The sequence below is a fragment of the Pogoniulus pusillus genome, chromosome 18 (genome assembly GCF_015220805.1).
Source record: "Pogoniulus pusillus isolate bPogPus1 chromosome 18, bPogPus1.pri, whole genome shotgun sequence".
Classification (NCBI taxonomy): domain Eukaryota; kingdom Metazoa; phylum Chordata; class Aves; order Piciformes; family Lybiidae; genus Pogoniulus; species Pogoniulus pusillus.
In genome coordinates, this window is record NC_087281.1 from 24481780 (window position 1) to 24501094 (window position 19315).

General features: G+C 47.8%; 1 protein-coding gene across 7 annotated transcripts in view; it reads right to left on the reverse strand.

Annotated features, from left to right (window-relative positions):
• Positions 1-19315, reverse strand: part of MDGA1 (MAM domain containing glycosylphosphatidylinositol anchor 1) — a 162365-nt gene that overhangs the window by 45043 nt on the left and 98007 nt on the right. For all 7 annotated transcript variants that reach the window (XM_064158839.1, XM_064158842.1, XM_064158841.1 and 4 more), the window contains 2 exons: positions 9799-10068; positions 6275-6426 (listed from right to left, as the gene is read on the reverse strand). In XM_064158839.1, coding sequence (XP_064014909.1) covers positions 6275-6426; positions 9799-10068 — 422 coding nt within the window. The remainder of the gene's footprint in view (positions 1-6274; positions 6427-9798; positions 10069-19315) is intronic.

The window sequence follows — 19315 nt, forward strand, 5'->3', positions numbered from 1 at the left end:
ATTAAGCTTCAAGCACAGCACGTCCATCAAACGCTATCGATCTGCCAGCTCTCCTTCCACCAGCACATGCCTGCCACTCAACCCCACCAGAGAGTCCAAACCTCTCCTCTTCTTGCAGCCTAAAAAGGCAGTGTCATCTCTCCCATCTCTGGCATCCCTGGCTTTGCACTGTGATGGACAGTTCAAACGGCTAGCCAAGCACACTTCCTGTTGACCCACTGCTTGCTTTCTGCATCCTTTTACACCTCCCTCAGGGCTGTGTTCCACACAGCATCATGTACCCCACCAGCATAACTAAAGGCAGTCGACTTCAGAACGCAAATGGAGTCTGCCTACTCTCACTGCCTAAGCAAAAGCTGAAATAGAATAAAACAAAAAAGAGCTTCACTTAGGGAGATGGCATAGTTAAGAGCTGAAAAACACACCTTTTCCCACCACAGAGCATGGCTCAGTAGGTGTGTGGAAATGTGCTGCTATGACCTTTACCCATAGGACAGCAGCCTGTGATCAGATATGAAACTGGCAGTCAAGACAGGCAGAAAAGAAAACGGGGCTAAAGAAACCTTCCAGCAGACATGACTTGTAAGCCATCCTGCTACAGAAGCTCTGCTTTGAGATTCAGCCTTGGCCAAACACTGAGACCAAGTCACCACAGTCCCCAGTTCTAACACCAGTGAGGCAAGACCAGCGCAGTCCATAACAAATGAAATCATGAACAGCCAAGGGATGTGTCATTTGTCGCATCCCTCAAGTGTTCTGAACCACACAGCAGCCTGTATGCAGCCATGGCTATCCGCTGCTGCTTCATGGGAAGTCCCATTCCCTTCCTTGCTGCAGCTGGCCTGGACTTTGATGGTCTAGCAAAGGAGGAGGAAAGGAAAAGGCACTTGCACGTACATCTCTGTTCCCTGTGTCCTGCCTGTGCCCCACACTGACACATCAAACTGGGTTGTCCAGTTAAGCAGCCTCTCAGGATGACTTCTCTGTGGATGTGGCACCATGAGCCCTTTTTCAGGTATCACAGTATCACCAGGGTTGGAAGAGACCTCACAGATCATCAAGTCCAACCCTTTACCACAGAGCTCAAGGCTAGACCATGGCACCAAGTGCTACGTCCAAACTTGCCTTGAACAGCTCCAGGGATGGCGACTCCACCACCTCCCCGGGCATACTTGTTGTGCAAGGGCAGAGGAAGGGGCCATGCACAGTGCTTCAAGAGAGCTTTAGGATGAGGGCTACTGTCCCAGGCCTGTTGGCTTTGGTGATGCCAGTGCTGCCCAGAGAGCATGTAATCCCCTGAAGCAAAGGAAATGTTGGCCCCTGTGCAAAGCAAGTTCAGCCACCCGTGTCTCTGCCTTGCACACAGCTGCCTTCTTTCCTAGTCCTTGGCATCCTCATGGCCCGAAGCACAGCCCTCAGGCAACCCCTGAGGCACTGGCCTCAGGAAGCTTTGCCTGAAGTCATGGTTGCATCTGCAGAAGAAAAGGGATTTTGCTCATCTCTGAGCACAGTGCTGGGCTGCTGCAAGAGCCACTACCCACTCAAATACATCACCTTTCTGTGTTCACAACCCTTCCTAATCTAGGTCTTAACAAACAAATAAATGATTTACAATATCTGGATGCAGAGAAAGCAATATTGCATGTGTCTGTCTTGGCTTTACACTCCTCCCCTGACACTGGATACTGCTGAAGATGGGAGGAGACCAGATTTTGGCCTGAATGTTCTCACTCCTGATGAGTACAGAACTGAGTGGATTAGCCTGCTCTGGAAATGGCTTTACCCTGGCTGCCCAAACTAACTGTTCATTTTATGACTGCATTTCTTACAAGCACCAGAAGATGCTTCTCTATGGGCCAAGAGCAAAGGCCACGCACATGGACTCCCCAAACCAGGCTGCTGCACGAATGGGGGAAGGACAGTGGTGCAGCCATTCTCAGCTGCACACTTACATGAAGTCTACGGGCTGGTGCAGTGCTTGCTTATCCTCCCCTCTGGACACTACTGGCCCTGCTTGGGGCATGAAGAGAGCAAGGGACATCCCTGGCCTGGTCTGTGTGCCCTTGACAGGGTGCGCAGCTCCGCGCACTAATGAAGCTAAAGGCAGACAGCAGTTGACAAACGCCACTGAAGTGGTCTTGGAAGAGAGCAAAGAACATCTCAGAGGTAGAAATGAAGCGACACAGATCCACAGCCCGTGGGACTCACATCAAACCTCTCCCACTGTGCTGCAACGGCCATCAGTGGAGTTAACCTTCCACTCTAATCACAATCATTAAATTCCTGCCAACGCCCCTGTCCTAGGTCTGTCCAAACAGCTCTGTTATCTGTCACCTCCCTACACGGTGAGTCTGGCTCCCCACCGCCTCAGCTCTCATTAATGCTGCTCTGACTGGCTGATGAGGCAACTGGCAGCCAGCTCCAGAGCCCAGATGAGTCTCGCAGACAGCAGGGGATGTTTACCCAACATGGAGGGGATGAAAGTACAAACAAAGAGAGACCACACAATTATTCAGGCATTGCACAGGGTCAGTCTCATTAAAGACAGTCTCTCTGGCAGGAATTAATCTGATGTGACAACCCAGTGAGCTAATTCAGCAAGTGGGTCTGGGGCTTGGCCCAGTGCAAATTTCAGGGGGTCTGTCTGGCATGCAGAGCTGAGCCTGCTCTGAGGAGGGTTAAGACCTGCTCCGAGGCATGTCTTAAGCTGGCCTTGTTCTGGTCAGAACTTACATATCAGAAGGTATGGAGCAGCCTCAGGTCTCCTTGAGAAGCACAATGAAGATTAAACTTCCTTACTACACCAATACCTTCTCCTTCCTCTTTCTCTTGCAGCCTCAGGTCACAGATGGGTTCCACCTCATTAAGTGCATAGTAATTCAGCCGCTCTCCCCTGTAACCGTAACCACCAGCCCAAGTCAGATCTTTCCTCCAGGATGCAACCTGCTTGCAATATTAGATGGCTTTTCATTTCTCTTTAATGTTGGAGCAAAGCTCTGGGAGGGGATAAAATACACAGTGAGAAACAAGCAACTTAAAAGGCTTTATATTTTTTAAGCAAAGATCTGGTACGAGGAGGCTGCTTCGAATCCCCAAGCAGTGAAAAACATTTTCAGTTAGAGCGCAGTGCCTCAGTGCCTTTCTATGCTGCCAGAATACATGGAGGGAAAAAAACCGTTGACCAAAGAGGTACCTGAAAAGCCTCATGGCATCTGCCCACCATGGCACCACCCAAATCACCCAAGGCTGTGAATTCATTAAATTTACTGGCTAAGCTGAAGTAAGGTGGTTGGCATTTGGAGCAAGAAAGGATAACCCCCCCAGGCAATCAGGACAAGTGTCCACAAAGTCCCTTCTGAATTTCCACTCAAGACAATGCTGCTGCCTAAGCCCACTTGACTGATGCTCTCCAGAAGCAACAAGCTCTTTGCTGAGCCATGCAGCAGAGGCTGCACAAGAAGCTTGCTCCATGCTGCTGTCGTATGTGCTCTGCCTGGGTCAGTGGCTTCAAGCTGTCAGACTGTTTATTTGTTTTTAATCGAAAGTTAATTCTTATTCTACTGGAACTGGAAGGTCTGCTGTGCTGCTCAGCCTGCTCCACAGTGCTGGGAACAGCCCATGTGGAAAGGCACCTGCCTGCCTTGTTGGGAGCCTCTCATGCATCACTTAGGAAGCCAAATGCCCCCAGACTGTTTGCAATCCCCCCAGGAACGTCCAGCCAGCCCTTGGAAGCTGTTGAACAGGAAGAGCTGGAGCAGCCACAGAACCAGCCAATTAATAAGCAGCATTTTTACTCTCACCCAGCCCCACTTTCAGCAGCTGCAGCAAGCATAGTTAATTCAAGGGTTCCCAGGTGCCTTGCAAAGCATACTGCTACTTGGGGATCTTCACATTACACATGCCAAGAGCTCTTCAAGCAAACCAGGGAGAGTGAAATGAAACCATTTTACAGCCAGTGGGCATCCCAGCCCTCTAGATTTCAGCTCAGCAAGAGTTAATCCCCCTGCAGACGGCCCCTCACCACTCGAGGACTGCAGGCTGCTGCTACTGCATTCATCCATTATTAAGATGCTGAAAAGCACCTGCCAGGACCACTGAAGCTGGGGAGCTCCCAGGGCTGGAGAAAGTGGGCTGGCTAAGCTTTCAGCTTGATGCTGGCAACAGATCAGTTGTGTCTGGCCACGTGTAAGACCCATTTGTCTAAGAAGAATACTTCTCTTCAATCTTAGCTCTCTAGGAGTACTTTTGTATCACCACAGCTACTGCCTGGAAACCAATGTATCTCGTGAGGAGGGCACACAGGCAAACAGCAGCTCCTCATTCAGGCAGACAAATCTCTCTTCTTAAGAGCTAGCCAGTTAGCAATGCCTTTAAACGTTTGAGATTTCCACAGCCATATTCAGCAATGTCACTACGTTCTGCAGTCCAGTACTGGAGCAGCAGGACACAAAGCTCAGCCCAGATGCCCCAGCACAGAGGAGAAGGCATGACAAACCGACAAAGCCTGAAGGATGTGGAAGAGTGTGATGGAACAAGGCAAAGTGGAAAGCAGAAGGTGTCACAAGACTGCGTGGAGAAACCACAGGGTAAACATCAGGAAGGCACTGACAGGAGCACAGAGGCAGTTTTGGGAAGTGGCAGGTAGGAGACAAGAGGCAAAGTGATACTCTAGGGCAAGGAAATGAAAAGGGCTCAGCAATACCTCAGCAAGGCACACAGAGGTGGAAACCTCCCTATGAAATACAAGTCTTTGTTGGAGGAGAGCCAGGAGGAGGCAACACCATAAAACACTTTTCCAGAGTGTTCCTGCTTATGCTGGGCAGAAGTGGGACCGAATCTTCCCTACTTGTTCCTCTCTGTGCCCTCCCTCATCCACACCGATGGTCCCTGTAGCCATTTCTAAGAGCCTAACCATACAGGAGACTGGGCTACAGCAGGGCCATGGTAAACACTCCTCCAGTAGTTAGAGCTATGTGATGATGCTGCAAAGGAGACAATTAACCATAACTGATGGAGTATGAACAAAACTAGGGAGGGAGGTGTAAAATTTGCATGGGCACTCAGCTTCCTTCACGTCAGAACTTAAAACAGAGATGCAATTTTTCTGTTTTCTTGCTCCCTTTCAGTAGGAACTCAAAGAAGAACAGATCTGAGATCATTTCTAGGCACTGTGCAGAAGGAAACAGACCTCAGCATCACAGGAGAAGGATAAAAATTACAGATGAGTTCACTGAGTTGCAGTGCTGATAACAGCAAAACTCATGGAAGAGGGAAGGGGTGCTATGACAAACTGTCTTCATTATTAGAGGCTCCCCTGTGTCCCATATAGTTATTAAGCACCAGCAATGTGCTCTGCATGGTTTGAGTAACAAACAAAGGCTGTCCCACCCCAGAGAGCTCAATCAAATGGAGACATAAAACTGGAGCCTACTGTGCAGAGCCAGAGGAAAGAGACACTTGGATCTCTTTGATTATTTTGTTTTCTATCTACAGAGTAAACAAACTTTTCCTTGCAAAGCACATTTGCTTCCAAGCTACCAGGGAATGGCAAGAACGCCCCACTCTAAGCACCTCCCTTAAAAACACAAATGCTGAATTCAGGCACTGTGCTGAGAGTGGATGAAAGTACCTGGCAATCCTGCTTGGTTAAGGTACTCTTTAAAAGCACCACTCCTTTCCCTAACCTTCTCCAACCGGTGATCTCGTTGGATTTCTCTCAGTTCCCCCCACCCCAGTACGACTTCTCTTCATACTCAGAAACTCTGAAATCCACTTTCCTTCCCCTGCAGAGTTTATATGTCTCGAATGGCTTCATTACTGTGACAGTATGAAAGCCCTTCTGCTACACAAACAGCTGATGACTTTTTTCTGCAGTTCCTGCCTGGAGAGCTCTTCAGTTTATTCCCTTTATCTCACAGGAGTGAGGATAGCATTCCATTCACTTGAGTCTTTGTCCTTTAAAATCTACAATACCTACTAATGACTGTGGAGTTTCATTCACACTAAAACCCAATCAAAACACTGAACGTGAACAGTCTGATGGGACTGCAAGGCTTTGGAAGACCTTCATCATACCCATCACCAGAAGTAAACTGAACCCGAGCCGAGTACTTGGCTGGTCTCTTCCATTTGCAGGGGAAGGTGCAAGACCATCAGCATCTATCAATTTCATCATCTTCAATTCTTAAGTGGCAAGGAAACATTGATTTGACTGCCTCCTGAGAGGTCCTCTTTGCAAGGGCATGTCCCAAGGCTCCAGAAGAGCAGACCTTACCTGCCGGACTTCCAGGCGGTACTTGAGGATGGGATCCACAGCATCAGGTTCTTTCTGTGTCCACTGCAACACGTAAGAGTAATTCTTGGATTGCTTCTGGCTCAAGGTAGGGTTGGGAGTGTCATAGTAAAACTCGGGGCTGTAAGCTTTTGCTGGAGGGAAAAAAGAAGAGAGAGGAAAACAAAAGAGCAAGATCAAGCGGTACATAAATTACAGAGATGTGATGAATGCAGAACAGCTCTGCTTGGGCAGCTCGTTCACCTGATTTTGATACGATGGACACCTTTACTGTCAAGGCTGGTCCACTGGCATGCCCTCATTTTCTCTGTGTCTCCTCTGCTTTCACAGCCTAAACTACAGGGAGGGTTAGGAGTCATGAAACACCAGTGGGGTCTGAGTGACACCAGAGAAGGTGGAAACAACTTCAGTTCTTCAGCTGGAACCAGGTCTAATCTGTCTCTCTTGCTTTGTAGTTTAGATTGAGGTAACAGCTTTAAACTGGCATTTCTCCTGTTTCATCCAATGCTTTAGAGAGCCTCCTGCTAACAAACCCCAAGGAAAGATCATTTGGCCAGTAGGTCACGGTAGAAGTGTTATTTATCACACAGGGACCACAGCATTAAAGAGAAGACCTTGCTCCTTCTGTATCTCCCCTCCTTTGGCAGCACAGTGCTCCAGCCTCTTTGTAACATGACAGTCAAGTCAGCAGCAAAGGGGATGTTGACCTCAGCCTGGGTAAAAACAGCAGGAGCTTCTGCAGAGGCAGAGATGTCTTATCTAAACCCATGTTACCCTTAAAAACAGAGGGCAGCAGGAGAAAGGGAAACACAGGAGATGTGGTGTACCAGAAAGAAACAGCATAGTCCAGAGAACAAGAGATTTCCTGCCATTTCCCCTGCTGCTGCTGTCCTGAACAGTACAGGACCAAACAGGATTTAACCTCTGCTCCCATGCAGCCCAGTGGCTTATAGGCTAACACACAGGGCCCAGAAGCAACTCCAGGGCTCACCCACAGCTGGTTTTGACCTGTTTGAAATTACCTTCATTTCACCTTTTGCATCTAAGGTTTTTGGCAGGTGCTGTCCTGGGCCAGGCAGGATCTGGACCTGAACCAAAATTCTCCTTTTTGGGTTCTGGTCCAGTCTGGACCTTCACAGACCAGAAAGATGCCAGTGCAGCAAGAGATGCTGGAGAGCAGAACAGACATGAACGCTGTATCCCCAGGTGATGGTGCACCCCTCCACTTCCATCACAAGCCCTGCTATTCTCTGTGGTTATAATTAGGCTTGAAAGGATTCAATGTGTATTTTTTAGGAACTCAGATGGGTAATATTGATGTTTATTTTCAAGTCCTTTTTTCTTATTATTTTTATTGACTTGAATTTTTGCACAAGCAAGAAGTTTAGAACCACCTCAGAGACCAATTGCTGCTTATTCAACTTGTATTGACTGCAGAAGTCAAGCTTCATAATAGATTCCAAAATAAAATCAGAACTGATGATAATCATCACCTTGCATGATATTAATTCCTTATGAATTGACTCCGGGATGGAAATGGAAGCTTAAAAAAATAAGTCTTCTAATAGAAATGCAGCAAGATACTTTTGGAAGTTCCTTTCTGAAAAGTTTTCCTACTGCTGCAAAGTGTTGGGGTTTTGCTTACTCCTGATGGGAAGAGCTGAAGGTTGTTAGAATCACAGGGGTTTCCTGTGCTTGCGGCTGGTGGGAGTGCAGGTGGTGAGCAGTATGAGCTGCCCTGACAACCTGCCCTAGGTTGCTCTGCACGTTCATGGCTAATCGACTCGCAAATGATGGCCCCAGGTTCACTAGGACAGAGTTAATTTTCTTCACAGGAAGCTGGGGAGAGCCACAACCAGGACAGCCAAATGAAGCAGCTGATGGGGTACCCATATCATACAAGCTCATGCCAGCCCTGTAAGAGTGAGGCTTGGTGCAGACTTTTGGTACACAGGTGAGCGAGGCTGTGGCATTTTATGTTACTTGTTTTTACACATAGCTTTCCCTATGGTCGTTGCCATTGCTGTTGTTCAGTCACTCTTTCTATTGTCCTATTAAACTCTCCTCAACTTGCAGGGTTTTGCATTTTGCTCCCAATTTTTTCCCCATCCTACCGAAGGGAGGAGTTTGGCAGGGAGCTGTGTGAGTGGCTGCATAAACTCATCTGCAGATGAAACTGTGACACTGAGACAAGCAGAGATGCCTGGAGCTGAACGATATCAACGCCTCGAAAATGGAGAAGGGCTGCAGGAAGGTAAATGCTTGCTGCTTTCCTGACCAGTGCTCCCTAGGGACGAACGCTGCCTTCTGCTGAGGCTTATCTTACCTGCTGGGGCACAGCATGGCACACCAGGTGGCGATACATATTGGTTACTACTTCCAGCAAGAAGCTGCTATTCTGGGAGCATTCCCAAGCATGCTAGGGACATAATTTGCTGTGGTTGTCCATAGAGAAATATGGTTTGCTATCACTTACTTAGTGACATGAGGAAGCTTATGAAGAAAGAGTAGAAAGGGCTAAAGCTCTCAAGTAAAATTCACTGCCAGAAGATCTCAAGAGATGAGAGCAAGGTCCTGAAAAGGGACCCAAACACTAGAAGTGCTTTGAGCTTTCTCAGTTCTGACCGCATGTCAGAGTTATAGCATACATGAACTTTTCCAAACCCTGGGAAAGGTCTGCTCCAAAATCAGGCCTCTCTGGATGTTACCTATTCTCATTTGTTCCACCCTGATTTGAAAAGTATTACAAATTGGCCCTGTGTGAAAACCTGGCATCTTGGCTTAATGTGCTGCTTATTAAGTCAACTACATCGAAGAGCATCTCTAGAAACCAGTGCCCAAGTCAATTCTGGGGTCATGGGAAAAGCAGATAATGATCAGGTGGAGAGGCTAGCTGAGACACGTGGTGCTGGAAGCTGTATCGCTGCTGTTCCTCTTTGCAGCTGCAGATGCCAGAGAGGAGCACCCTTACAGTACTTGCTGGTCTCACATCAAAGTGTGAGCAATAAATCCACCCATTCCCATTTCACCTTTGTCCCTGGAGGTGTCACGAGACACAGACAAACAGGAATATATCATATGATATATCACAGAAAGTACAGGAATATATCATATGTTTCCTGGTCGTTTTTGAAGGGGAGATTACATGGCTTGGAAACTGTTGAGGGATATGGAGAGAGTCTTTCACTTCCCCTTGGTCAATACTTCTTTACAACACATTTTGTCCAAAACTGATTACAGCCTTGAATTAAGTCCTGTATCTTTCAAGAAAGTGGACAAACACTGATAAAAGGTACCAGTGGCTGGCACTAACTGCTCCAGGTCCATCCCAGACTAGAGAGACTTCCTGGATGATGAAGGCAGATCTCCTTGTCGGCTTATGGTAAGTCATCCCTTCTGAACACAGCAGTAGAGGCTGCCTGTACTGGCACCAGCTTATGGGGAGCAAGCTCTCCACTTTCATGACCCCACCAACACCTCACTCTGATGAGTACTCTGTAACTTACCAGACACCTGAAAGAGGCAGGTGGAGACCCCCACATCGTTGGAAATGCTGCACTCATAGGTACCGCTGGTCTCTCGGCTAATGCTGTCCACCTTCAGCTCAGAGTAGTCCTGCTGCTCTGCCAGGGGCTGTGCCAGAAGAGTCCCATTGAAGCGCCAGACAGAGGTGGCCACCTTCATGGGGCTGCCCTTCAGCATGGTGCAGCGCAGGGTGACGCTGCGCCCCATGCCCTGGCGCACGTCCTGGAAGCCTGGTTCCACCACGGGGGGGACTGGAGACCGAACAGAGCAACAGATGGAGACGCTGTCAGGGAACCGCTGTCTCGCCCAGCACAGTCACCCCAGCGGTGCCTCTGCAGAGACAGGCACCTGTGATTTCCAAAAGGATATTCACCCTCTAGTGGGAGATAGGCTTCGGCAAACAAAGCAGCTGTTTGATGTCCCCTTCTGGCTGGGCTGGGGCCACCTCCCTCTTCCCTCTCCTTAGCAAGTAGCCAGCCCACAGTGGGACACAGCTTGGAGGAGCTACCAAGGCCTTTCTTTCGTATGAGAAATGCAACTCCAGCAGCTGAGTGCCATGCCTGGGATTCAATCCTCAGATCTTAACCAGGGTAACCACAGTTCACATATCCAGCACAAACTGTACTTGGGCATGCTCCCAAGCCATTACAGTCATGTTCTTTGGTCAGCATCCCACAGGGTTATCAGAGACGGAGGGATATGCACTGGCTGTTCCCACAGAGCACAGACCCAAAGGGATGTCAGAGAGCATTTCCCAAACACATCAGTACAACACACTGGGGACTGGCTACACAGACTCTGGGTCCTGCTTTTATCTCTGACAACTACCCAGCTGCAGGGGCACAGAAACACCTGTGGCTAGGCAGTGTACAAGCATCCCCTCCACTTGGCAGCCCCTGTTTTACAGCAACTGATTGTTTTCTAGGTAACTGTCCTCGACTCTCAGCCTCTGGGCCCTTTGCTGCACTTAAGTGGATTAAAAGCAGCTCTTGACTGAGCTGGTATTGCCGTGCTGAGTGGCATGGTCAGCTCATTACAGACGGCTTTGCTAGCAATGTGCCTCTGTGGGTGCTCCAAGCACTGACTTGCCTTTGGCTCACACAGCTCCCACCTCACGGTGAGAATAATGTGAGAAGTTGTTTGATTAGACCCAGTGCCATGAATGTGTCATCTCCATTCCTAGCTGTTATCCCATTTCTTGGGTCACATCTGCTCCTTAACTGAAGCTGGTGGGGTCTCACATTATAATCAAGGCCATCTGGTGATGGGGCGGGGGAGGGGTGAGAAACAGGGAGAGAAAAGAGAAAGGAAAGCTTAAAGAAAAATGAAACAGCAGCTCCAGATGCACTCAAAGCAATATATATCTCATAAGGAGGAAAGAAAGGGGTGGGAGAGTAGGTTCCCTCACTGCACGAAGCAGGACCTGTGTATACAGCAGAAACAGAGTAAGAGAAAAGGTCTGAAATTAGATCAGGTGTTCCCTGCAAGAACGCATGCTGTAAGGCAAGTGCCTCCCTGGGTCTCACTGAGGGGGTGTCAGGACTGGTAAAGTGTCACAGAGGAGCAGGGCTGGGACATTCAAGATGCTTCCTCAGGTCACAGGAACAGCAAGACAGCCAAGGATGCAGAAGATATTTAATCTTCTTCAGATGAGAGATGGGATTTACTTGATTTGCACAGGGACATACTCTGGGTGTACACTATCAACTTCTGAAGGGAATGTCTGAAAGGGTCTATAGAGTACAGATTGATTACATTTTCTTGTCTTATCTCTGACACAAGGAAACACCCAACAAGCACTAACTCTGCAGGTAGCCTTAGGGCCCCAGGGTTTTCTGGAGAGAAAATAAAAGAAAGCTGAAGCAGGTCATCCCATCGCTGGAAAGGACACACTGCTATGCCAAGGGGCCACTACTCCTAAAAGCTGCCAGTGGATATGAAAGCAAAAGAAGGTCACCAGCAATTACAGAGCCAGACAGCAGTTCTGGCCTCCAAAGCCTCCCGGGGAGCCCACATTTATTCAAGTAAGTTATGCACAAAAGGGAAATCCACCACCAAGCAGGGACTCAGTCTGCAAGTCCTAGCAGTCCACAACACAGCAGTCCACCCCTGGCTTAAACCCAAGATAAATGAGCCAGTGCTGGGAACCAAACAGTTCCAGCACACCTGAGATGCTGACTGTTTCAAAGCAAAGACCTCCAACTTGACTCCTCTAGGGACCTGCAGAAAAGAATGATTTTTCCCTGGTGCCTCTAATACTCATAGGAAAGCAGCATCTCCACTGGCTATAAAAGCTCAGTATCTGGCTACTCAGGCTCACTAAACTGCCAAGGTGCTCTTTAGGGAGCTTGGGTATCAGCATCAGTTTTTGGCCCAGTTTCAAAGGTAGGTTCTTGCTCAGAGGCTCCTCAAATGCCTTCCTGAATCTTGGCTGAACTCTAGTGCCTGCAGCTGAAGAGCTCTTTCAAGAAGTGCCCATACTGCAGGCAGCAAGTTGCTGTCCTTCGAGGAGGTAAAAGACCTCTGCATAGACAGGAGTTCAGGATTGTCTGCTAAGATAGACAGTAAACAAATACAACGATTACTGCTTACCTGCAGCACACAGCTGAACTCTAGAGGAGCTATCTGGCAGGATGAGTGACAAAATGAAGGGGGCAGCATGTTATTTCCTACCCAACGTTGAAGGAGTAAATATCCTCAGCAACCTTAAGATGTAGATGTTATGAAACACAAGCAGCAGAATTAGAAGCTAACCAAATTACCCAAAACACTAAAGGAAAGCCAGGCTGCAGGAAGGGACCTTGCTGTGAGCCATAGCAGATGCTTTGAACTGAAGGGTTGCTAAGCTAAGCACGATGTTCACAATGATGAGGGGCAAAAGCAAAGGAAGCACAACAGAGAAATGTCAAAAGTCACGTTTCTTTGTGCCCCAACAACCTCTTATTTTCTTGGTTTCACTGGAAATAACCAAGACTAAAATACTCCTCCTGCTAGATGAATGAGACTTGCACTGACTGTTGGATTGTGCTCAAATCTTCAAGTATTTCTTTTAAGCCTGCTTGTATCTTAACCTTGAGGAAGAGGGCAGCTCTCTTCCTTACAAGAACCAAAGTGCTTGCAGGAGACACCACGGTCTCCTTGCACTGCTACTGTGCTGTCCCGCTTGGGCACAGCTCAGAAAGCAGTATTCTGTGACTGTGTGCTAGTTTGAAGCTGCGATTCAGAAGGCAGAGATGCCTCTGTCACCAATGCTGCAGGCAGGACATCCCAGCATGGCAGTGATTCACTATGGGCCACTCGTGGGGCAAACACAGACTTTTTTCCTTGCTTTAAAAAGTTGGGGTGTTGTCATGAGGCTGCTCCTTCTGATACAGATCAAAGGCAAAGACTGGTGCAGAGAAAGCAGTGACAAACTTAAACACAGGCCAGCATCTGCACAACAAGGGAACACCGAGTGAACAAACCTCACATTATGAGATCAGGCAAGAACTGAGAAGGCAAAACATCCTAGACACCACAGCACAACACTATCATGCAAGACCATGCAAAGTCTGCTTTCCCACTGCTGCTTGAGGACTGTGAACAGTATATCCTGGTCAATTCCCAAATGCTGGCTCATTTTAAAGGCTGTCAGAGATGAAAAGTTCATTCATAACTTGCTCTCTGACTCATAGGCAGCCTTTCGCCCCCCTGTAGCCATCCTGATCAGCAGCTGACAACAGCCAGCTGCCTACACCATACTACTGTTCTCTGCAGCTGTCACGAGCTGCTGTACTCTCATTTTTCTACAAGTATTTACTTCCCACAAAGCTTCCTCTGCTGCAAAGAGCAGCACAGTGCCACAAATGGCCAGGTGGAAAAGGAAAGGCACCAGCCAGAAGATGGGATGGCCTCCCTGAGGTCACATAAACTGGCAGCATCAGACAGAAGCAGCACCAAAGTCCTGTATCCTAACCCACACATCAGTCTAGGAAACCCAGGCTCCCTCCTGTGTGAAAAACACTCTCTACTCTTCAATCATAATTCACCTGTTCATTTAAATCCCCAAAAAGTGTAACACACAACACAAGTGATGAAAAGAGCAAGACTTGATAGATTAGAAAGCAGCTTCATTTGCAGCAGCTCTCACCCCACTGTTGAATGACTTCCTCCAAGCTTAGTCATGCAGTCACAGCATTAGTGGGACTCTTGCTTGCAGACTTCACCTTCTCCCAGGAGAGTTAACTGACCACTCATTTGCTGGATTAACATTGCAGAGGACACACAGATAACCCAGCACAAAAGTGCAGCTGTACTTTGTGGTTAGTCACAATAATTAGCAATGTTTTCTTACTGAAAGTGGCTGAGGACACCAGACAGTAATTTCTCTGGAAACAAGTCGGCACAGGCCCTGTGAGATCTGTATGATCCCACCCAGCATCCATTTACATTCTGATAGGTACCCTTCTGCAGTCACACTGGCTGCAGCCTTCCCTCATCTACTCTAGATGACCAAAGCAATCCAGCAAAGGGTGCTTTCCTTATCCAGCCCGTGGTGCCACAACCTGGGGTAATAAAGATGTCTCAGGTATCAAAAGACACTTGCACTCTTGCCTTTACAGCAGGTAGGAAGCTGTGGTTTCAGATCCAGACCTTAGCTCTCTACCCAAGTAAGTGGGAGCTCCTTTACTGTCACATGGCTGGGAAAGCACAGATGAGCAATACTGTTCCCTACAGCATCCACATCTCAAGAAGGCAAATTAGGCACCAGCAGTTTTATCACGTGGAGACAAATCATAGAGTAGTTTTGGTTAGAAAAGACCTTTAAGATCATCAAGTTCAACCATTACCTACCTATACCAAGTCTGGTGCTAAACCCTGTCCCTTAACACCACATCTACACATCTTCCGACCACCTCCAGGGATGCAGGTTCAACCTCGCACCAGTGCATCAGGATATCCCAGTGCCCAGCCTCATCTTCTTGTTTATGAGAGATGGTGTGAGTGAGTAGCTACAAGAGAGAAGACGGAGGAAGGCTTGCTTGGCCTACTTCAGTTAAAAGCCAGAATCTTTCCTTCATTTTCTATGCCTTTTGCCTTTGCACTTCAGCCTCCCCACGCGTACAGAGATAAAACATGTGTTTTGTGGAGTGCTGGAAAGCCGAATTGCAGTTAGTGTTATTTCAAACAAAGCAGATTTGAGTACAACCTCTGCTAGACAAGTGGATGCAGGGACCAGGGAAGCAGGGCTCAGAGGAGATGCGGCTTAGTTCTGTGCTAGAGCAAATGAAATGTATTCACTACCAGCTCTTCTGCTTTCCTCCTCTCTGAGCTCTCTCAGCCAATTAGCTCAACCAGTTTTCACCTCATTTTAATAAAGAGGAATTTACTAAAGGATTTCCTCTTTAGCATGACAAGCTGTGCTGATTAATACATGAGGCCCCTAGATCACTTTACAGAATGCTTTGAAGAAAGTCCGTCCTGGGTGGGAATTTCCAGACCTTCTGCCTCACAGATACTCCTCCTTAAAAAAGATTTGTCCCACACACGCTGGAACTCCACTCAGACTTGTGGTCCAATTAGTGCATGCTAACAAGACACTACAAAGACGAATATTCTCCTGAAGTGCCAAGACACCTCATTCCCATGCCTCGGTTACCTTCAAGGGCCTGGTTTCAAAACTGGATGCTGCCCTAACTGAAAAATGTAAGTGGGAAAAGAGGGCGAAGGTAGAGAAGTCACACATTTGTACATGAAATGCACGCTGAGAGGTCTCCCCCCGTGCACCCAATTAGTGAAGCTATGCACAAGAGAGATGACTCGGGCGAGGCTGAGGGCATTTCAGGGCCAGCACCTTCCCTTACTGCCAGACCAACCCACAACGCAATCTGGACGCTATTTGCCACAGACCAACACCATAACATTGTCTCTAACCACGGGCAGTTTTGCTAGGTTACCCCATGGGAAGGCAGGATGGCAGCTATGGTGGACGTGAGATTCTCTTTCCTACCCACATACCGACAAGAGGGGAACCCTCCCGTGTGTAGCACTGTCAGGCCACCAACTCTCTGCTCAGGTTGTGTCTCTGTCTTCTAGCAGATAACAAGATGCCAGCTCACACCCATGCACCTGTTATTACATGCCTCTGTTTAACAAATTGAGCTGGCAGTGACATGCCGCTCCCAATAGCACATAAATAGTTTAGATCTAAACATTCACTAACAGTCAGCCAATGATACTGTTTCCCCAAAAGCATACCACATGCATTAACTCTTGGCAGAGAACCAGTTATCTTGCTGCTCAATAATTCATAGGTGAGCTACTCAGCTGGGTACTTCTGGGAATAAAGCATCTCATTGCCAGTGCAAACTAAGGAAAAGAGGGGGGAAAAGCCAACCTACAAAGAAGAATCAAACAAGATTCTTTTTTTCCAGAGCAGAGAATCCACATTTTTCTTCTTACTTCAGGGTTTTTCACTACTTTTTTTCCTTACTGTCTAACCCAATTCCCTTGCTGCAGTTTAAGCCTAAAGCAAGCCCTCCCCATTAAGTGTTTCTACGTCCTAGTAATCAACTCTGTCCTATCCCCAGTAGCCCCTAACCTCAACAAATACTAGAAGGGGAGAATGCTTAGTTGTTGTCTTCTCTCTCAAAGTCCTTGACAAGATGATGATGATGTTTTATGTGTGTGTCTGTATGTATACATTCCCTTTTCTCCACTCCCTCTGTTCTTCAAGTGGCAGAGGCACAGCTTTAGTTCCTGTTTGGATTTTGTTTTCTCTGGGCAGAGATACAGTCCCAGTTTTAAATGCCAGAGGAAACACATGCAGAAACTCTGGGAAAGAAGAAAATGAAAGAGAAACTTGAATTTACAGCTCCTCACATGCTTGGCAGAGACAAGCAGGGCATGGGTGCCCATAATGGGATAACCTAGCTTACTGCTAGGCTGGGGGCCATGGAAGGGGTTGGAAGTTGTGAGACAGCAAGAGTGGAAGCTAATGGACTAACTCCCTCCCCAAAACACTTATACACCAATGCACAGAGCATGGGGAAGGAGCAGGAGGAGCTGGAGATCTGTGTTAGGATGAATGACTAGGATGTAATTGCCATCACTGAAACATGGTGGGACAGCTCCCACGACTGGAATGCTGCCACGGATGGCTCTGTACTGTTTCGGAAGGACAGACCAGTCAGACAAGGTGGGGGAGTTGCCCTCTACGTGCAAGAGCAACCGACACATGCCGAGTTCTGTCCAAGGCAGGGGGCAGAACAGGTTGAAAGCTTGTGGGTAAGAATTAGGGCATGCCTGTGAGCCTGTGATGAGAAGATACCACTTACAGCTTTGTGAAAGACAACAGAACTGCATGATCCACCACAGGAGAATTCATTTCCTATGTGTCAATTCACAGTGTAAAGGAGGAAAAACAGAGGGGAAACCAGCCACTCTGTGATGGTTATCTTTCTGGGATAGGCCCTCCATATTCCTGAGAAGGATGTGGAACAACTGAGAAACAGCTGATCAATCTCTGAGGTTTGACAGCAAAGCTGGCACTAGCTGGAACAAGACTTTAAAGCCCAAATTCAACCCATCTAGTCACAAGCTCTTCACTGAGGCACACAGGTTAGGAACACCACCTCACGATTCAAACGGTAGGAATCCCCAGCTGGCATTATCTCTCTCAGTCCTGTGCAGAAATTTGAGGTGATCCCAGCTCTTGTATCTCCGCTAGGTGGATCAAAGTAAATGCTTGTGCCACAGCTGCAGAGAAGTGGCCAGTGCCACCCATCTATGTGAAGGTCTCCATGAACTCGCAGTGCCTTTTGTCGGTAAGGCAAGGCAGCCCTTGCATACGAAACTTAGGCAGCACTTGGACAAGAGATACCCTCCAGTGTTCAAGCTGCTACCCTGGGAAAGAAAACAGACACCAGCCTGCACTATGCCCATAGCAAATACGGCGACAAATCTTCGAGCTCCACACAGCATCCGACCAGTGCCACTGCTAGGGCTTATGGCCAGAGCATGCAGCTGCAGCCTACATGCAACTGACACAGTTTCTCTAGCCTCTTATGAAGGATCTCACCCACAACCAGAGAAGCTACCAGACAGAGGTGACTGCTGACTCCAAGCAGCAATCCAGTAGCAACAGGCTCCTATTCCATCACCAGCTGCCTGAAAAAATCAAACACTTACATATGTTTAGACCCTTTAAATAAAACAACTGAAAGTTAGGAGCAGGAGGCTGCAGGAAAACGTGCCTCTGAGAGCTGCAGCCCTGTTAAAATGGCAAAGAATCCCTGTCTCAGAAATGCAACGATCGCCAGGGCCACAGGTGGTTGGAGCCTTCTGCTCACAGCTGGGCCACAGTGTTAGCTCACCTTCTGTTTGCAGCTGAAAGCTAAATTGAGAGCGCTAGATGATCCCTCCATAGCTGCTTTACAAACAGGCAGGCAAAGCAGGAGGCAGCACAGCTAAAAGCAGAAACATTGATTCAAAAAATCAGACCTGCTTTATTGATGAGATGGTGGGGCGAGAGCTCGACAGGAGAGAGACTCAAGCCAGGAAGAGCCTGGTAGGTGAAGGAGGACCACCCATGGCAATCGAGATACTCAAATATTAGCCACCACTGCTTAGTGTGCTTAGTTTGCACTCTCTGTCTGCACTAGTGAGCAGAAAGGACACGTGGGGCAAAGCCAGACCAGGATGAGCTAACACAGTGCTTTCTCTACTTATTCAGAGTGCAAGGAGGATAAGCCTCCCCATACAAACCAGACTTTTCTTTGGCCTCTCCTTTAGGTCTAGTAGGCAATTTGGACCAAAGAGGAAGAGCTCAGCACAAAGCAACACCCATCTGTCCATCACTTCTCTATCTGCTGCCTCAGACTTTTGCTGCCAATTGTTTAATATCCTGTTCCGCTAACTGTCGTCACCAGCCCATTTTTCCATCCTTCACCCTAGATTGATCTTGATTCATCTGAGGAAGATGATGACAATGAAAATGTAACCATTCAGAAAGAGGCTGAAAGGATGCTCAAACTAAAAGATTTATGGCAAACATTCAGTTTCATAGACAAAGCAGCTGAGGTCAACAGATACCGAAGCAATTTTTCCCTTCAGAATTAATGCAACAAAGGGGGTGGTGCACAAAGGAACTTAGGAAATGCACACAATGTAAAAACACAGGATCTATACACACAGCACAGAGAAAGGAGAGGCAAGTGCATTTTTTACTGTAAGCATTTTGGCTGTCGCTCTTTGGATGGTTACCTCTTCATCATTGTCATCACCATCTTCAGATGAATCAAGGTAGATCAAATTCATCATACATGAAGGATGGAAAACTGAAAACAGATTCAGGCAGTCCATCAGATGGAATGGCTGAGATCTTTCAGAATAGTGATGGGCTCCAGAAAGCCAGCTGCCAAATGGCTGCCATCTCAAAGTTCTGCCTTTCCCCTCCATCCTTTACACTATCATGCATTTAAAATATCTGAATTTCCTAAGTGTTGTGTCCAAGATCTC